Here is a 14,950-nt window from a genome sequence, read left to right on the forward strand (position 1 = left end):
TCTACAGTGCTTTGCCGTTAAGAGACATAAGAGTGAAAAAGTTTAGAGTAAGACATTAAGGGCTTCCACCTTCAAAAAACACTTTGTGGAACATAGGACAGCTATAGGACACAAGTCAGAGGCAGGGTTACCAAGTATCATGGAAGATGGTACAAACTTAAAGGCAGAAAGCCACTTCTGGTAGTTCTTGTTCACATATTTAGTAAAAGGAACCACTGCCTATTCTGCACAGTGGAGTCAAGTCATACAGTCCAGTGCAAGCTGGCATAACTTAAGTTTCAATGCCATTTTTAAGTGACCTCTATCATCTTCCTGAAGACATCAGTAGATACATGACTTCTTGAATGCTTATTTCAACCAGCAAGTTCAGTACTGCCCTCCAATGCAGATAACACTTTGGCTAACAGCACAGTTTTAACACAAACCAACCACTTGTGTGGCTATGCCAATATGGAAAGGCTGGAAGACTGCAAACTGCTCGTTGTACAAAGGACCTGAATGCTCAAGGTAGTATTTGTTTGGTGCAAGGCCCCAGGATGAGCTTACTGTGTATAAATGTAGAGCTAGTGGTGTTTGGGAACATTTTATTTGTACATGACAAGATTTTACACCAAGTCAGTTAAATAATACAAATTTACATTCATGAGGAATGTTTTTAGAAAAGTGAACTTAAAAAAAAAAATCCTCCTTTACCCTTAAGCCCCATATACCATCCCTCAGCATTTTACAGTGGAAAAAAAACCCAAAAAATCTAATTCACATTCCCTCCTAACCCCCCCAATGCAGGACGGTAGTTGGGTGCAGTTTACAGTTCATCTTTCACATCTGTGGATTCCTGTGGAGACAAAAAGAGAGTCAATCTCGCATTTTAAAAGCAGAAAGGGTTACAAGCGCTATCTAAGAACTGAACAAGTACTGTTGGATGCTTTCCAAATCACTGAGTGTTAAGGAGGTATTAAAGTCTAACTTCTGTTCAAAGGATGGCACGTTAAGCCTTTGCTATTAAAAGTATTGGAGTTCAGTATATCCATACAGGCATTAAAACTGCACAAATAAGCTAAAGTGAAAGCTGACTTCACACAAGTTAACTCTTTAGAGGTAGTGCTGCTGCCCTGTAGTGCAAGCATCTGAAAATACATGCTTGCTGATTTGATGTTATTGCCCCAAAATAGTGGAAATCTAACAGGTAAGTTCACTGTAGACAATTTGCTGCTGTTTCTTGCCATAGGGCACCATTACAGTCTCTGAAGCTTGATTTAGCTCCAGATTTGAACATGTCTAAGTGTTTTCTCCTTTACAACAGTTTGAAGAGGACTCAAATGTAATTTGTGCTGCAGTTTTTTTCCCCTTTAAGAGAAACTTGGAAAACCTTACACTAAAAACCAGTGTCATGAAGTGCCAGGTGAAGAAGTTTGGTGCCAAAAGGCACCAGACAAAACTTCACATAAGTATCAGTAAGAGACTCAACTTGAGACCTTACCTTCTGTGTTTCACTGTCTTCAGCATCAGCATCCACCTCCTCTTCATCCTGCTCTGCCTCCTCAGTTTCATCTTCGGGCTCTTCAGGTTCCTCCTCCACCTGTAGGAAGGCCACAAGCCATTTGCTAGTTTACTAGTTGTAGACTAGCTAAATACAGGCTACAGTAGTATTTAATATCACTTCCTAACATTTGCCCCAAGCTCCTTGAAGGAGAAAGCAAGATCTGTTTAGCATAGACAGTATCATGCCTCCTCTGGCAAGATACCCACCATTAAGTTCTTGCACAGCATTATGAGAACCCTTATTACTTACACCCCCTTACTAATTTCTCCAAAGAGATGGGCATATATGTCTTTGGTCCCTATCTTGCTCCCACAGACTCCTATTCAGTTAAGGACAGGACAGAACACTTGACAAACAATGGAAGAGCACAATCCTAAGCAACTGGGAAAAAAGAGTGGAAGCAAGGACATAAGCATGCAATACAGACTCATCAGTTTCCCACCCAGGTATTTAACTGGGGCTCTCAGGGGCCCTTCTAAGTGTAGGAAGCTGGACACATTTTATGCAAGCCTATCTGCTTTGAGATGTAACAGTTAAGTCAATTATTTGCCCCACGCTGAAGACAAACTAACCTTTGCATCCAAGTCAATGTTTAAACTTAAACGAAGCATCCTTTCTATTCTGTCTCCATATTCCTTAGTGTCTGGCAACATATATCCTGATCTCAAAGTTGCAGTTTCAAACAGTACCACTGCAAGATCAGAAACTGTTTTGTCATCTTCATTTTCCTAAAGTGGAAGAGCATTAAAAGAAACAACATCAAGTAAAACTGTTAGCTAGATTGTATGCAGCCAAGTAGTCAGTAATTCAGTACTGTTACTTGTTTACCTTAACTCGCCTCAGCATATCCTTAATCAATGGATGCCTGGGGTTAATTTCAAATGTCTTCTTTTGGCTAGCATAGTAACTGAAAAAAATAAAAAGATACTGCATCACTGAGCTTAAATTTTATGTACAGGACCCAGCTGCATCTTTAAATCCATAAATACTGATTATTGCCACAGTACCAAGTGTGTTCCCCCCCCACACTTTAATACTAGCTTAACTCTAAAAAGCATACAACTCATTAAAAGTCAATCTACTCTTGCCACCAAATGGCAGATAGCAAATGCCGTTGACGAGTTTTGCCCACTGGGCATTTTTGCATACTGGGCTTTGAATAAAGTGCAAGACAACAACAGAGACTGTGGCTTGGCTGTAAGCCAGCTAAAAATATGATGGATTATCTGAACCAGATGGAAGAGGGGCCATCGATTACATTTTGCATCTGCTGCTATGTAACTGAAAGCTTACTTTGTAGATATATCCTTCCCAGTTTGGTAAGCTTGAGCCTTCATAATTCTTTCCATATTACCAGACCATCCATACTGACTAGCCACAAGAGCACATGGAGACTGGGTCAAACGTTGAGACAGCACAGCTTTTTCAATCTGCAGGGCAAACAAAGGCCTTAATATTAGTTCACAGGCTTAACATACATATGTAACATGATTATAGAAGGTTAAGTCACTGAAATTTACTGTCACACTGATATTTTCTGAAGATGACACCCTAACTCATTTATCTTCCTGAAATAAAGGTATTAAGCAACATACTTATCTATCCGTAGAAGGACAGAGAAGCTACTGTCATGTAGTCTGTGCTCAAAGAATCTGCAAGGTGTTGTAGCAAGTACGTTTACAAATAAGCACTATGTACAGGGTAACATTTTACCTTGTCTTTTAGAGCTTTGTCTTTCATCCAGTTTAAGAGTGGTTCAAATTCCTTTTCCAAGGCTTCCCGACTCTCCTTAGACTTTTCACTTTCCTCAAACTTAACTCCTTCTTTTGCTACATTTTGAAACCTCTTGCCATCAAACTCTGGCAGAGCCTGAATACAGTATTCATCTACAGGTTCAGTCAGATAGATGACTTCATAGCCCTTTTTCAGCAGACGTTCAACAAATGGTGAGGACTCGGCCTAAGATGACAAGAGATCAGATGTCAAATTAATTGCTTTGGTACTACCAGCAGCTACTGAAAGCTGTGACATTGTTTGCCGGACACTGGCACAAGGAAAACTGAACTGCAGCAGTAATAGATGTATGGAGTGTCCTCATTTACAGCAAATACACAGTTCACCATATTTATGGTACTACTTTAATTAGAAACTATAATACCTTTTTCCCCTTCCCTCTTTCTTCCACACCCACATACCTCCTTTCTGCTGGCACCTGCCATGAAATAGATCTTGTCTTGCTTCTCTTTCATTCTTTCCACATACTGGTCAAGGCTTGTGAGGTTGCTTTCATGATGAGAAGACTGGAAGCGAAGAAGTTTAGCCAAACGTGTACGGTTGGAATGATCCTCAATAACTCCAAGCTTCACATTGGTACCAAACTCTTTCCAGAATGTGTCATTGTATTTTTCTTCTGCAATTTTCTTGATCATGTCAAGGGTTTTGCGAACCAGTTTCTTTCTGATCACCTAAAATAAAAGCAGCAATACCAAATTGTAACAATAAGCACCTGGAGAACTCTGAAGTCCACTGCCAGGGGTGGATTCAAGACACTTGGTATCCCAGACCTGAAGTGAACAGAGGCAGTCTGAAAAGAACAATGTGTGGTTTTCCTGTACTTAGATTCCCACTTTTATATAAAGGGAAATTAAGCTGTTACTCTAAATCCTGCTACTGTCATGTATTTACAATAAATTAATTTAAGATCTATTAGCTTACCTTTAACAATTTATGCTGCTGAAGTGTTTCACGAGACACATTCAGAGGAAGATCATCAGAATCCACCTAAATGAGAAAGAAGCTTAAGTATAGCTAACAGTATTCAAACACTGAGAAAAACCCAACAACCACCAAGCAATCAAATGCAACAAAGACTTAATACTTACAACACCCTTAACAAAGTTCAGATATTTAGGCATCATGTCATGGAAGTCGTCAGTAATGAACACTCTTCGAACGTACAGCTGAATTACAAGCAGAGAAGAGCAGTTAGCTTATGTTTTGGATTTGTCTTTCTCAACATACAAAATCCATGCCCACACACTGCCTTCTCCTACCTTAATGAAATCACTTTTTTTGGAACCATATTCATCAAACAGGCCACGTGGAGCAGAATTAGGAACAAATAAGATGGATTTGAAAGTTACTTCCCCTTCAGCGGTGAAGTGGATGTAAGCCATTGGGTCATCATGCTCCTGTGAAAAGACATGGGCAAAGTATCGGTGAGGTAAAATCTCTCCTAGTAAGACGAGTTTGCCAAGTGCATGCAATTCTTTTACAACTCAAATATATAACCAGGCTTTGTTAGAACTATTATGGAGAAAAGAGTTTCAGATTGAGCCAAGTTACTCCTAAAAGTAATGTTTCTTGAGACCTACTAGTTTTTGCTAGTGCCTTCCCCCGCCGCCCAAGCCAACTACCAAAACATTATAGAGTACAGTAACCAATACAGTACCATCACAGCAGTTGAGGCTCACAACTAACAAATTATGCTTTATTTACACAAAGACAACATTGTTTTAGAAAGTTGCATCTTCCTTCCTATACACGACAAATACCACCCTTCTTGACTGAAAAAAGTATCAATATTTACACTTCTCAAAAAAATAGGCCACTCCAAACTTGTGTAAAAAACCTCTCTATAAAAAAAAAAATTCCATCATTCCTGACTGAGAGCCTCTCCATCTACTGAGTAACAAATTAAATTGTCCAGAAATAGCCCATCCTGTAAGTTTTCAGTTTTATTTACATAGCAAGAGATACTGCAACAAATCTTTTGCTTTAGAACAAGCTTGACTCAGAGCTTACCTTGGAAAAGGTTTTGTAAAAAGCTTTATATTCGTCTTCTTCAACTTCTTTAGATGGTCTCTGCCAGATTGGTTTTATGTCATTCATGAGCTCCCAGTCCCACACAGTCTTTTCAACCTAGGTATGTAAACACCATAGCGTAATAGTCATTCTTCAGGTTAAGTCAGTTAAAGATACTTCACTGTGGCTAAGTCATAAAATACCGTGTCACAAACGTGCTCTAATTTACAAGGTATATTATCCAATGGCCTTGATATTCATACACATCAGTGTAAACATAGGAACAAAACTTGTGTATGTAGGGCACACTGAAGCACAGACATTTAACACACAGCACTTCTGTTCTACTGCTATCCTGAAAAAAGCTTTCCAGCATAGTACACTCTAAAAAGTCAGTGTCAGATTACTGAAGTCCACTGCTATTTCAAGCTGTTCATTCCAGTGTCTGCTAAGTTCTGGGACAACTGCCTCACAAGGTTGTTGTCGGTCATTTGTTTGATTTTGAACAAGCCTGTTTTGTTTACAATCTTATTTTCTAACATGATGCCTAACTACACTTAAAACAGGATTGTTGTTTGCAAGCACACACACTACTGAAGTGCACCTCTGGAAAACTACTTACAAAAACTGAACTATCTGACATGAGCTGCAAAGCTTCAAGTCGGACAAAACTTACCTTCTTAGTTTTTGGTTTCTTTTCTTCCTCCTCCTCTTCAACTGCTGCTTCATCATCATCTGTTTCTTCTTTCTCCTTTGCTTCCTCTTCTTCAATGGGTTCTTCAACTGTCTCTGTCTAAAGGGACAAGTGAAAGTGAGGATTTGGACTGCTCAGCTTACTACTAGTTCTAATATTCTCTCAAACAGCTTCATCATTCAGCACACCAGTTTTAACTTGCACTACTTGCCATCAAAAGCATTTATCTATAAGCAGCTACAGATTTTCAGTTGCACTTTCCAGGACACATGCTTTCCTTCAATACACTGGGAGGATCACTATACTCGAATTCATGTTTTCCATAGCTTTACACTCTGGCTTTACACACCATTCTAATCAGAGATGGATGATTTTCATTTAGTGCTACACCAAGAAAACACCAGAGAAACAGGTTTGGAAGTGAAGATACTGTCCTGTTTTCAGAAGGACAACTAATCACAGCCCTGCTTGAAAGCTTACTAAAGCTTCCAGCTACCAAACAAAGCTAGTGGAAAAAAGAAAAAAGGTCTAAGTAATTATCAGAGTCCCTCTCCTTAGGTTAAGTCAGAATAAGATCAAGTTCGTGAGTTTAGAAACACACCAATTTTTAGAGAGCAAGTACTAGTAGAACATCAGCCAGAAGAGTCAGGAACAGAAGAATTTTATAAATTAGATAGGCAGAAGATCTGTAGAATGCCTTCATCCTTCCTGAAAGATTTAGCCAGACTCTTTTCACAACCAAAGCTCATACTATGTAATGCTCAGTGAAGTAGACTTACCTTGCTGCTCCACACATATATTGGGAAGTTTATGAATTGAGAGTATTTCTTTACTAGATTTTTAACAGTATCCAGCTCAAGGTAATCAGATGCTTCCTCCTTCAGGACAAGACTAAGAAAAAACATAGAAATAATTAAGTATTGCACAAGTATTGTGAAATACTTTTACAGAAGATGCATTTTTCTACTGCTGCTAAATTCACACAAGTTTTTGTTCAAGATCCATGTATCTTTTAAAAAATACAATTCCTGCTCAACAGCTCCAATGAGAAGGAAGGGGTAGCTGGTTTCAACAATTGGGGTAGAACACAGTATCTGGAAAAGTAAATTAAAACCTCATGTAAGTGGTATGTATCAGGACCTTGATGCACTCTCACTGGCTTTACTAGGAACTATAGTACTGAAACTAACTTCTTCACACCAAGTGCCCCCTTCACAAAAGTACTCTAAACCCAGACCAAAATAAATTTATCTGCTTAGGAAAGCAAGGAAACTAGGACTTCAAAACTACCTCTCATCTGAGATTTGCATCAGACCAATCTCACTGGTCTACAAACAGCATCCAGTTCCAAGAGGAAGCTCTACAGCCCCTGTAGAAGTTTTAACAGACCACAGCTGCATTGAGGAACTAAGAGTCTGCAGGCAGATGAAGTATCTGGAATTATCTGCCAAACAGTTGAGATGTTCACATTTTTCTTACTTCATCTAATGGAATGTGAGGTGAACTACATTATCACATTTATTTTGGATGCAGTTAAGAGCTTGTGCATTTCTGTTTGACTGAAGAAAGCTCTATTACAAGAATCAAACAACTTAAGAGTCACAATGCTGAAGCCATCCATGTTCCAACGAGCAAAGTGTACCTGCACAACTTACGTTATGGTTGTGCCACGTCCTAAAGTGTTTCCTCTTGGGTCATCGATCACAGAGAACTCATTTGAATCTGACTCCCAAATATGTTGAGTATCATTGTTGTGTTTTGATGTGACGATAACTCTGTCTGCTACTAAGAAAGCAGAATAAAAGCCAACACCAAACTGGCCAATTAACTCAGACGTTGACTGGCTATCATCCTGCATTTCAGTCATCTTGTTCAAGAATTCACTGGTACCAGACTTTGCAATGGTACCCAGGTTTTTAACTAACTCCTCTTTAGTCATGCCAATACCAGTATCTGTAACATGAAGCATATTCTTCTCTTTATCACACTGAAAAAAATAAAAGAAAGATGCATATAATACACTGTCACAGAAAAGTGGTGAGCAGCAGCTATTTGAATTCAAACATGCCTGGCTACAATGAATCGCATCTGTAGTAACTACAGAAATAAGGAAGACCTACCTGCAAAAATTTTAATACTACATTTACTCTTACAGAATCATAAATACCTTTCCATCATGAAAAGATTCATCTTTGATATTGCTAATGGCAAGGGTGCTAATGTGGTCCCAGTGGGTAGATGCATTACTATTACATGAAAAATGTAGTAACATATTAACTTGTTACATTCCTCCCACCATCCTCCATCAGAGATGATGGTACCTAATGCTTCTTACCTTGATTTTGACCGTAAGTTCTTCATTACCAGCAAGAGCATTTTCATCAGTTAAGGATATTAACCGTATCTTGTCCAAAGCATCCGAAGCATTTGAAATCAGTTCCCTCAGGAAAATCTGAAGCAGAAGCCAGCAGTCAGGAACGCCAGAATACACACAAACAGCTCTAACACGTTCTACTGGTAAAGGCACTAACCTCTTTGTTTTTGTATAAAGAATTGATAATAAGTTTCATCATTCTGTTCACTTCTGCTTGAAATGCAAACTTCTCAGATTTTTCTCTGATTTCTTTGATCTGGGATGCATTTAGGCCATCCAGTTGGATAGCTTCTTCCTCTCTGTTTGGACAATAAAAACCTGTCAAATAGTCTTGTCCACAAATAGTATCACTGATTTTATCATCTAACAACAGCCTAACAGTCTAGTTAAAACAATACAAATACCCCTTATCAGGGACACAGAACAAAAGTTAAAGTATCAAATAAGTTAACTCCACAAGTAGCTCCATAACCTTAATCTGAAACTTCAGTGAGTATCAGTGCTTGCAAGATAGTACTTCTTCCTGAAAAGAATTTCAGGGAAGGATACAGGTGTGTTAAATCCATTGTAACCTTCCTCTGGTTTATAGGCACAGAGCTATTTCATCTGTGGACACTAAACCCCCACCGTTTACCACACAGCAAGAGCCAACCTTCATTAATGGGTTGGGTTTTAAAAAGTATTGCTATTAGACAAAACCAAATTGAATATTTCTGAATGCAAGTTTTTGGGCTTACTCCCATTTCAGACAAATCAATCTTTTCCAGAAATATTTTGTATTTCCCTGCTGAATACATCTCACTAGGCGTTTCCCCCATTTTCCAAGGCTTTAGTGTATTACTGATGGCAAGCAGCAATCCCTAACCCTTCAAAAGCAAGATAGCCTGATCATTTCAGAAGTAACTTACCCAGAATCCCAGGCACTCACCTCTGAACGACTTCATCATCTGTTCGAGACCCTTCTCTACTTTTACCCAAGTCATCTTCCACAGTCCCATCCACATCCACCTCATCAGCTCTAACAGACACTGGGCAAAAAACAGAAATTCAACGATCTGAGCCTGACCCACGTCACCGAAGTTCTACCCTTACCCCTCCCCACGGTCTTAGGCTCAGTTCCGTTCCTCCACCTCCCCGCCACCCCGAGGAAAGTTCAGCCGAGCTGGAGAGACATCAGAGATTAGAGAAAGAGCCGAACCTCCCCCCCTCCGCCCACCCTCCGCCCTCATCCGCGACGGCGCACGAACTGCGTTAGACGCACCATCCCCCTCCCCCCCGCTCCTTGGAGAGCGGCGCCGGCAGTAGTCCGGGGAAAACAAGGGAAGGAAACCGCGCACCGCTTTAAACCACCCCCCCAACGCCGCCCCCCCCCTCGGTACACCTGCACGGAAACAGGCAAGAGTGAGGGGTCCCTTCGGCCTACAGACACGAAGGCCGCCACCTCCCTTCTCGTTGGCTTCCATCCCCCTTACCCAAGCAAAAAGGAGGAAAAGACGGGAGGGCTGCTGACCGAGACCCCGACCTCCCCCTCACGACTCCAACCACCACCCGCCAGAAGCTTCTAGAAGCCCGGAGGCACTCACCGGCCAGAAGCAGTGTGCACGCTAGAGCGAGCACCCACACCGACTTCATGGCGACGTGGGCTGCGGTCGTAGAAGAGAATGGCCTGAAGCACCCCTTCCCCGCGTTCCCGAACCCGCCACCAGCCGCAGACCCTGCGCCGCCGCTAAGCCCGCTGGCGCGGCCGCGGCCCTCCCCCTCCGCCTTATCAACTCGGTGCGCAGGGGGTGGGGGCAGGCGCTCCGCCACTGGCCAATTGCAGCGTACCACGCCAAATATGCAGCCAATGGCATGCCCGAAAGGGAGGGGTCTGCAGCTGTTGCCGCCAATCGTGCCTTTCCATGTGCGGTTTCCTGCGGACAGAGCGTGGCCGGCGACGATTGGCCGGGAGGAGGGGCCCTTGGCCAATCGTTTCCGCGGAGGCTTTTAACCGGCATCGCCTCACGTTCTGTGTTGGTGAAAAAGCTGTTAATGTTTAACGCCGGGGCCACGTGGGCCGCAGCCGATGCAACCGCATCCAGGACCGATAAGGAAAATCTCCACATGGGAGGCCACCGCAGACTGCTTCCGGGGGCACCCGGGATGTTTACCGGGGAGGTGGCTGCTATGGCAACAGGCGCTTCCGGTAGTAGCGGCCCGCTGCACCCTGAGTACAAAAGAAGGGCGAAAAGCCACCGGTAGAGCGCCTATAAACCGTGCGGCCGATCGGCGGGAGCAGTGCGAGGCTTAGGCTGCAGCAGCCGCTGGCAGAAGAGGTGCGGCGGTTACGGGTTCCTGCCGCCCCCCAGCTGGTCGGGGACTTTTTCCCTGCCGCTACGGGAGTCGGCGGAGAGCTCATGCGCCCTCGGCCGCGCTGCATGCCGGGAGTTGGAGTCTGCAGTGGGGGAGCAGGTCGAGGCAGCGCGACAGTTCAGGGACCTCTGCCGCCGCCGGGTGCTTGGGGCCGGAGCTGTCACTCCACCGGTGTGCTTGCTGTCCTGGTCTTGGCTCTCTGCTCCCCTCTAGCATGTCTAGGGTCTCACATGGCCGTGAGAGGGGCTTGCTGACTGGCTTAAGCTAAGCACCTCCGTGGCTTCATCTGTTGGGACTGCCAGTGTTAACCGAGGGCCACGCAAGATGGATGCTTTGTAGACCTCCGTGTTTTCCGGCTTTTCGTTGCTCATTAGGGTGACCATTTTCCAGTGAGCTTATTAGCACTCCTTAGCCTACCCTTAGGACAGTTATTTATTCATTAGTGGTCGTCTGCATGGAGTAGGGGTTCCAACTGCTGCACCAGCTTCCCCCACATGGTGTTAGGGGATCAAAGAGTGTGTGCAGTGCCCCTGTTACGGAAAGTCAGTGTGAAAAACACCTAGTGTTTGTGGAACAGTAAAAGGCAGGCCTCGTGCTCAGGAGATTGGGTGCTTGCGTCCAGTTTCAATGTCTCTCAGTGTAGTTTGTGAAACAAAGCACATGGTGTGCCAGTTCTGTAGCATATTGCTGTTAACAATGTAATGTTTTTAAGTCATGAAAGCCTACAAGTGATTAAATATATTTACTTATTATGTATGTTAATAAGCTACTTGAAATATCCTATGGCCTCTCATTGCTTTACTAAAAAACTACCCAGGCTTTCAATGGACCACTCGCCTGTTTTGTCTCACATGTATTCAACATTAAACTGGGAAAACCAAACAAAGCAACACAGCAAGAAATGACTTAATGAACTCCGTACTTAAAGAGGAATGTATTTGAAAGCTATTGATCTGAGATACTCAATACAAAACAATAACAAAACCAAGCAAAAAAACTCCCAACACCCACCTCATGGTGTTCGTGACTTCAGAAACACTGAAGTTAACCTATTGGTAGCTAAAAGTCTCGGCACAAATAAGCGCCTTTGTCATGCCAGGCACTGAGGTGAGACTGTCGAGCCTGTAGTTTCCTGTGTCTTCCTTATCTCCTTTTCTGAAATGGGGGTTATGATTCCCCTTTTCCAGTCAGTGGGGACCTCACCAGACCATCATGACTTTTCAAATATGATGGAAAGCTGCTTTTTTACTTCATCTGCTAGTTCCCTCAGTACCTTTGGATGGATCTCATCAGGTCTCATGGCCTTGTGCACCTTCACGTTCATTAGATGGTTTCGAAGCTGGTCTTCTCTTACAGTGGGTAGATCTTCATTCTCCCAGTTTCTGTACTTGACTCTGTAACTTGGACGGTGTGATTAGAGCACCTATCATTGAAGACCGAGGCAAAAAAGTCATTTAGTTAAGGTTTACAGAAATGGAAAGAAGTCTCTGTATTACACTAAATAGTTGTTACCTTTGGGTTCTTCTTAATGAAGCCAAGATTCAATCAAGACCAATTTAAAAAATTATCATGAAGCTTTTCTGAATGATTTGGAGTTTCAGTAGCTGTTCTCAGAAGCTGCTGCTATGCTGATCACACATTATAAGAGAAATAGAAGGAAAGCTACTCTCCCAAAATGTACTTGAGAATGACCGTGAAAAAGAAGCATAAGGGGTCGGTATCAGGGATGTAAAAATTCCATCTGCCAGGTTTTTGTGGAGACCTGTGTGAAGCTGGAGAATTATTTTCAAAAGCATAGTCTTACTTAATTAAAAATGCAATTCAGTTACTCAGGATTCTAAGCAGAGAAAGTTTGTCTTTTCCTAAAACAAGCATAGGATATGATTTCCTAATTATGCCTTTATGATTCACAGAATGAGAGTCACAGCATGCTCCGTGACTGTAAATAGGCATTTGAGAGACATATGGATTCACAAAGTAAATTTGTCTCCGTCTTAGGTTTTTATGGCAGTTCTGTTTTAGCAGTCATTATGCTGGCAACAAGAACATTTAATGCTTCATGACAATCTTTTTGAGCTTTGCTAACTGGAATAGTGGGAACACAGACTGTGCTAAACCAGCAGAGATTTCATCTTAATTTGTTTGAAACCAAACTGACCCAAACTGAATCCTTTGCTCTTATGCTTATACAAAATAGACTGCTACTTTTGAGGGAGATATGAAACCTGATAAACCTATGTCTTGTGCTTTGAGTTTAGAGGTCAGACTAGTAGGAAGTGTACTGTGGTTAGCAGTGTTGCTTGTTTTACGTAGATTATACTGTTTGCTTTCAAGAAAGCCCAGTTGAATGACCCAAGAGAAAATTGATAAGCTAGAATGAGGCAGCTGAATACTTAACCTCTCACAAATAAAGTCAGATCTCTTTGCAAGGAGGTTGGCAATGGAAGAAAACACCTTGGTATATTAAACGTGTAACAGTACTTTATTTTTAAACTGAGCATATTGTCAAATACAGCTGTCAATGTTTTAAGCACATATGAGTCGAATTTCCATTGAAAATGTACTAATTTCATCTTAATTTCTGTTTAAAAAACTTCAGGGAGTTTTAAAGATCTTAGTTGCACTAACTACTACTGCCACTCAAAGAGAAGCCCGAGTAACACCCTTCAGAATTTAGTACCAAAGAAATGGTGTAAGCTTTAAAGTGTAATAGTTCTTCAGCAACTTAACTACATTAAAGGGTTCTGTAAAGCAATTAGATATATTTTGATGAGCGTGTGCATAATGATCAAAATAGTGTATTCAAGTGCTACATTTGCTCTGTTAACTAAAAATTCAGAGGCACGTGGTGATAAGAGAAGAAGAGCAAGGTGGTATCATCTTCTATGCAAACAGTAGAGCCAGGCTCTTTCCTGTCCTTTGAATGCAACTTTTATCAGCTCATCCACCTGTCAGTGGGGAAGTCAGCTTGCTAAAGCTTGCCACATCATTCCAACTGTAAGTTGTAACCAGCAAGAAGTATTACCTTGCCAGAAATAGCTGCAGAGATAAACTGAGAGGAGTTCATATGACCTGACTGTGGGTATTTGACTTAACCAGCTAAATTAGCCAGCTAATCTGCTTGGGCTACCTCTGTAATAGAGAGGCAGTCCTCCTTTCACTGTTCTGGCTTTTGCTGTTTCCCGAGCTGATTTAACTCTCTAGCCCAGCAAAATACTCTGTGGTTAAATCAGCTGATATTGGAGCCAGGATGGTCCAGACTGCAGCATGGTAAAGAGCAGGAGTTTATGGGTAGGATGAGATCATATCCTGGTTTTGAATGTGGCAAGCTGAGCTGGGCATGTAAATTACATAGGACAAAGACACTGCACATAGGCTTTTCCCCACTGTTTTTAGATCACCATTCAGGATGGTGAGAGCTATGAGGGTCAATACCCTAAAGTTGAGAACAAATTGAACAGAAGTTTCCTTGAGTTTGGATTAATATATTAATTACTGAGTCACTGGATAGAAATGCTATGAATGCTGGTAGCAGTCTACACATTTTTCTGAAACTCAATCATCTGAGTATGCTCTGGCCTTCCTTTCTGGATCAAAATCACTCTGTCATGAAAGAGTGAGGGAAGCTTGTTTAGTGTGGATCAGAAATGAGATAGGTTCATCACCACTTGACACAATACACATTTGCAGTACCAGAAAAGAGACTTTTAGCACTTGGGAAGCTTCCGAATGGCAACTGAGATGCTGACAGAGCTTAAGTGGTTTCAAGGCTAGGTAATGTCTGGACATTAATGAAGACAGCAGTTTTGGTCCCTTATGTCTGAAGAGGGAACTATCACTGAATTATAAATTTCAGGTTCAGGAATATCCAAGAGGTCCAAAGCATGTTGTCAGAGCTTGGTCTTAAATGGCTAACTTTTCAGACACTACACTTGCAGGAGACAGTACTGATATGCAAGTACTAGGAGTCTGATGGAATACTCACTGATGTTAGCATGCTACACACATAGTCAGAGCTGGTGTTTAAACATCTAATGGGCCGAGGCCTGTTATTCTTTCAGGAAGCACTTTTGGCGCAAATGTTTCTTTCAACATTAAGAACTTTGTTCACAACACTAAAATCCCATTAGGAAGAGACTTTATATTTTGCCATTTTATACTCGTAATAACCTTTAAAAAAATG

At 41.9% G+C, this 14,950-nt stretch overlaps 1 protein-coding gene across 1 annotated transcript; it reads right to left on the reverse strand.

Annotated features, from left to right (window-relative positions):
* Positions 1 to 525: 525 nt before the first annotated feature.
* HSP90B1 (heat shock protein 90 beta family member 1) lies at positions 526 to 10,128 on the reverse strand. Its single transcript, XM_054167770.1, has 18 exons — positions 9,999 to 10,128; positions 9,344 to 9,443; positions 8,573 to 8,714; positions 8,377 to 8,493; positions 7,697 to 8,028; positions 6,821 to 6,932; positions 6,024 to 6,140; positions 5,348 to 5,464; positions 4,597 to 4,734; positions 4,426 to 4,503; positions 4,259 to 4,324; positions 3,739 to 4,008; positions 3,257 to 3,502; positions 2,837 to 2,973; positions 2,372 to 2,450; positions 2,116 to 2,271; positions 1,481 to 1,579; positions 526 to 835 (listed from the first exon to the last, which is right to left on the reverse strand). Exons 1-18 carry the CDS (start codon positions 10,045 to 10,047, stop codon positions 806 to 808), a joined length of 2,385 nt encoding a protein of 794 aa, XP_054023745.1. The 5' UTR covers positions 10,048 to 10,128; the 3' UTR covers positions 526 to 805.
* Between the last annotated feature and the right edge of the window lie 4,822 nt (positions 10,129 to 14,950).

The sequence above is a fragment of the Dryobates pubescens genome, chromosome 15 (genome assembly GCF_014839835.1).
Source record: "Dryobates pubescens isolate bDryPub1 chromosome 15, bDryPub1.pri, whole genome shotgun sequence".
NCBI lineage: Eukaryota > Metazoa > Chordata > Aves > Piciformes > Picidae > Dryobates > Dryobates pubescens.

Bases quoted from the DNA above. Each gene is read 5' to 3' on its own strand.
- HSP90B1 (XM_054167770.1), bottom strand. From the start codon at position 10,047: ATGAAGTCGGTGTGGGTGCTCGCTCTAGCGTGCACACTGCTTCTGGCC. The intron at 8,494-8,572 runs GTTAGTGCCTTT...CTTCTGCTTCAG, and splicing joins CTTTATACAAAAACAAAGAG to ATTTTCCTGAGGGAACTGAT. The intron at 2,451-2,836 runs GTAAGCTTTCAG...TATTTTTTTCAG, and splicing joins GGGAAGGATATATCTACAAA to TTACTATGCTAGCCAAAAGA.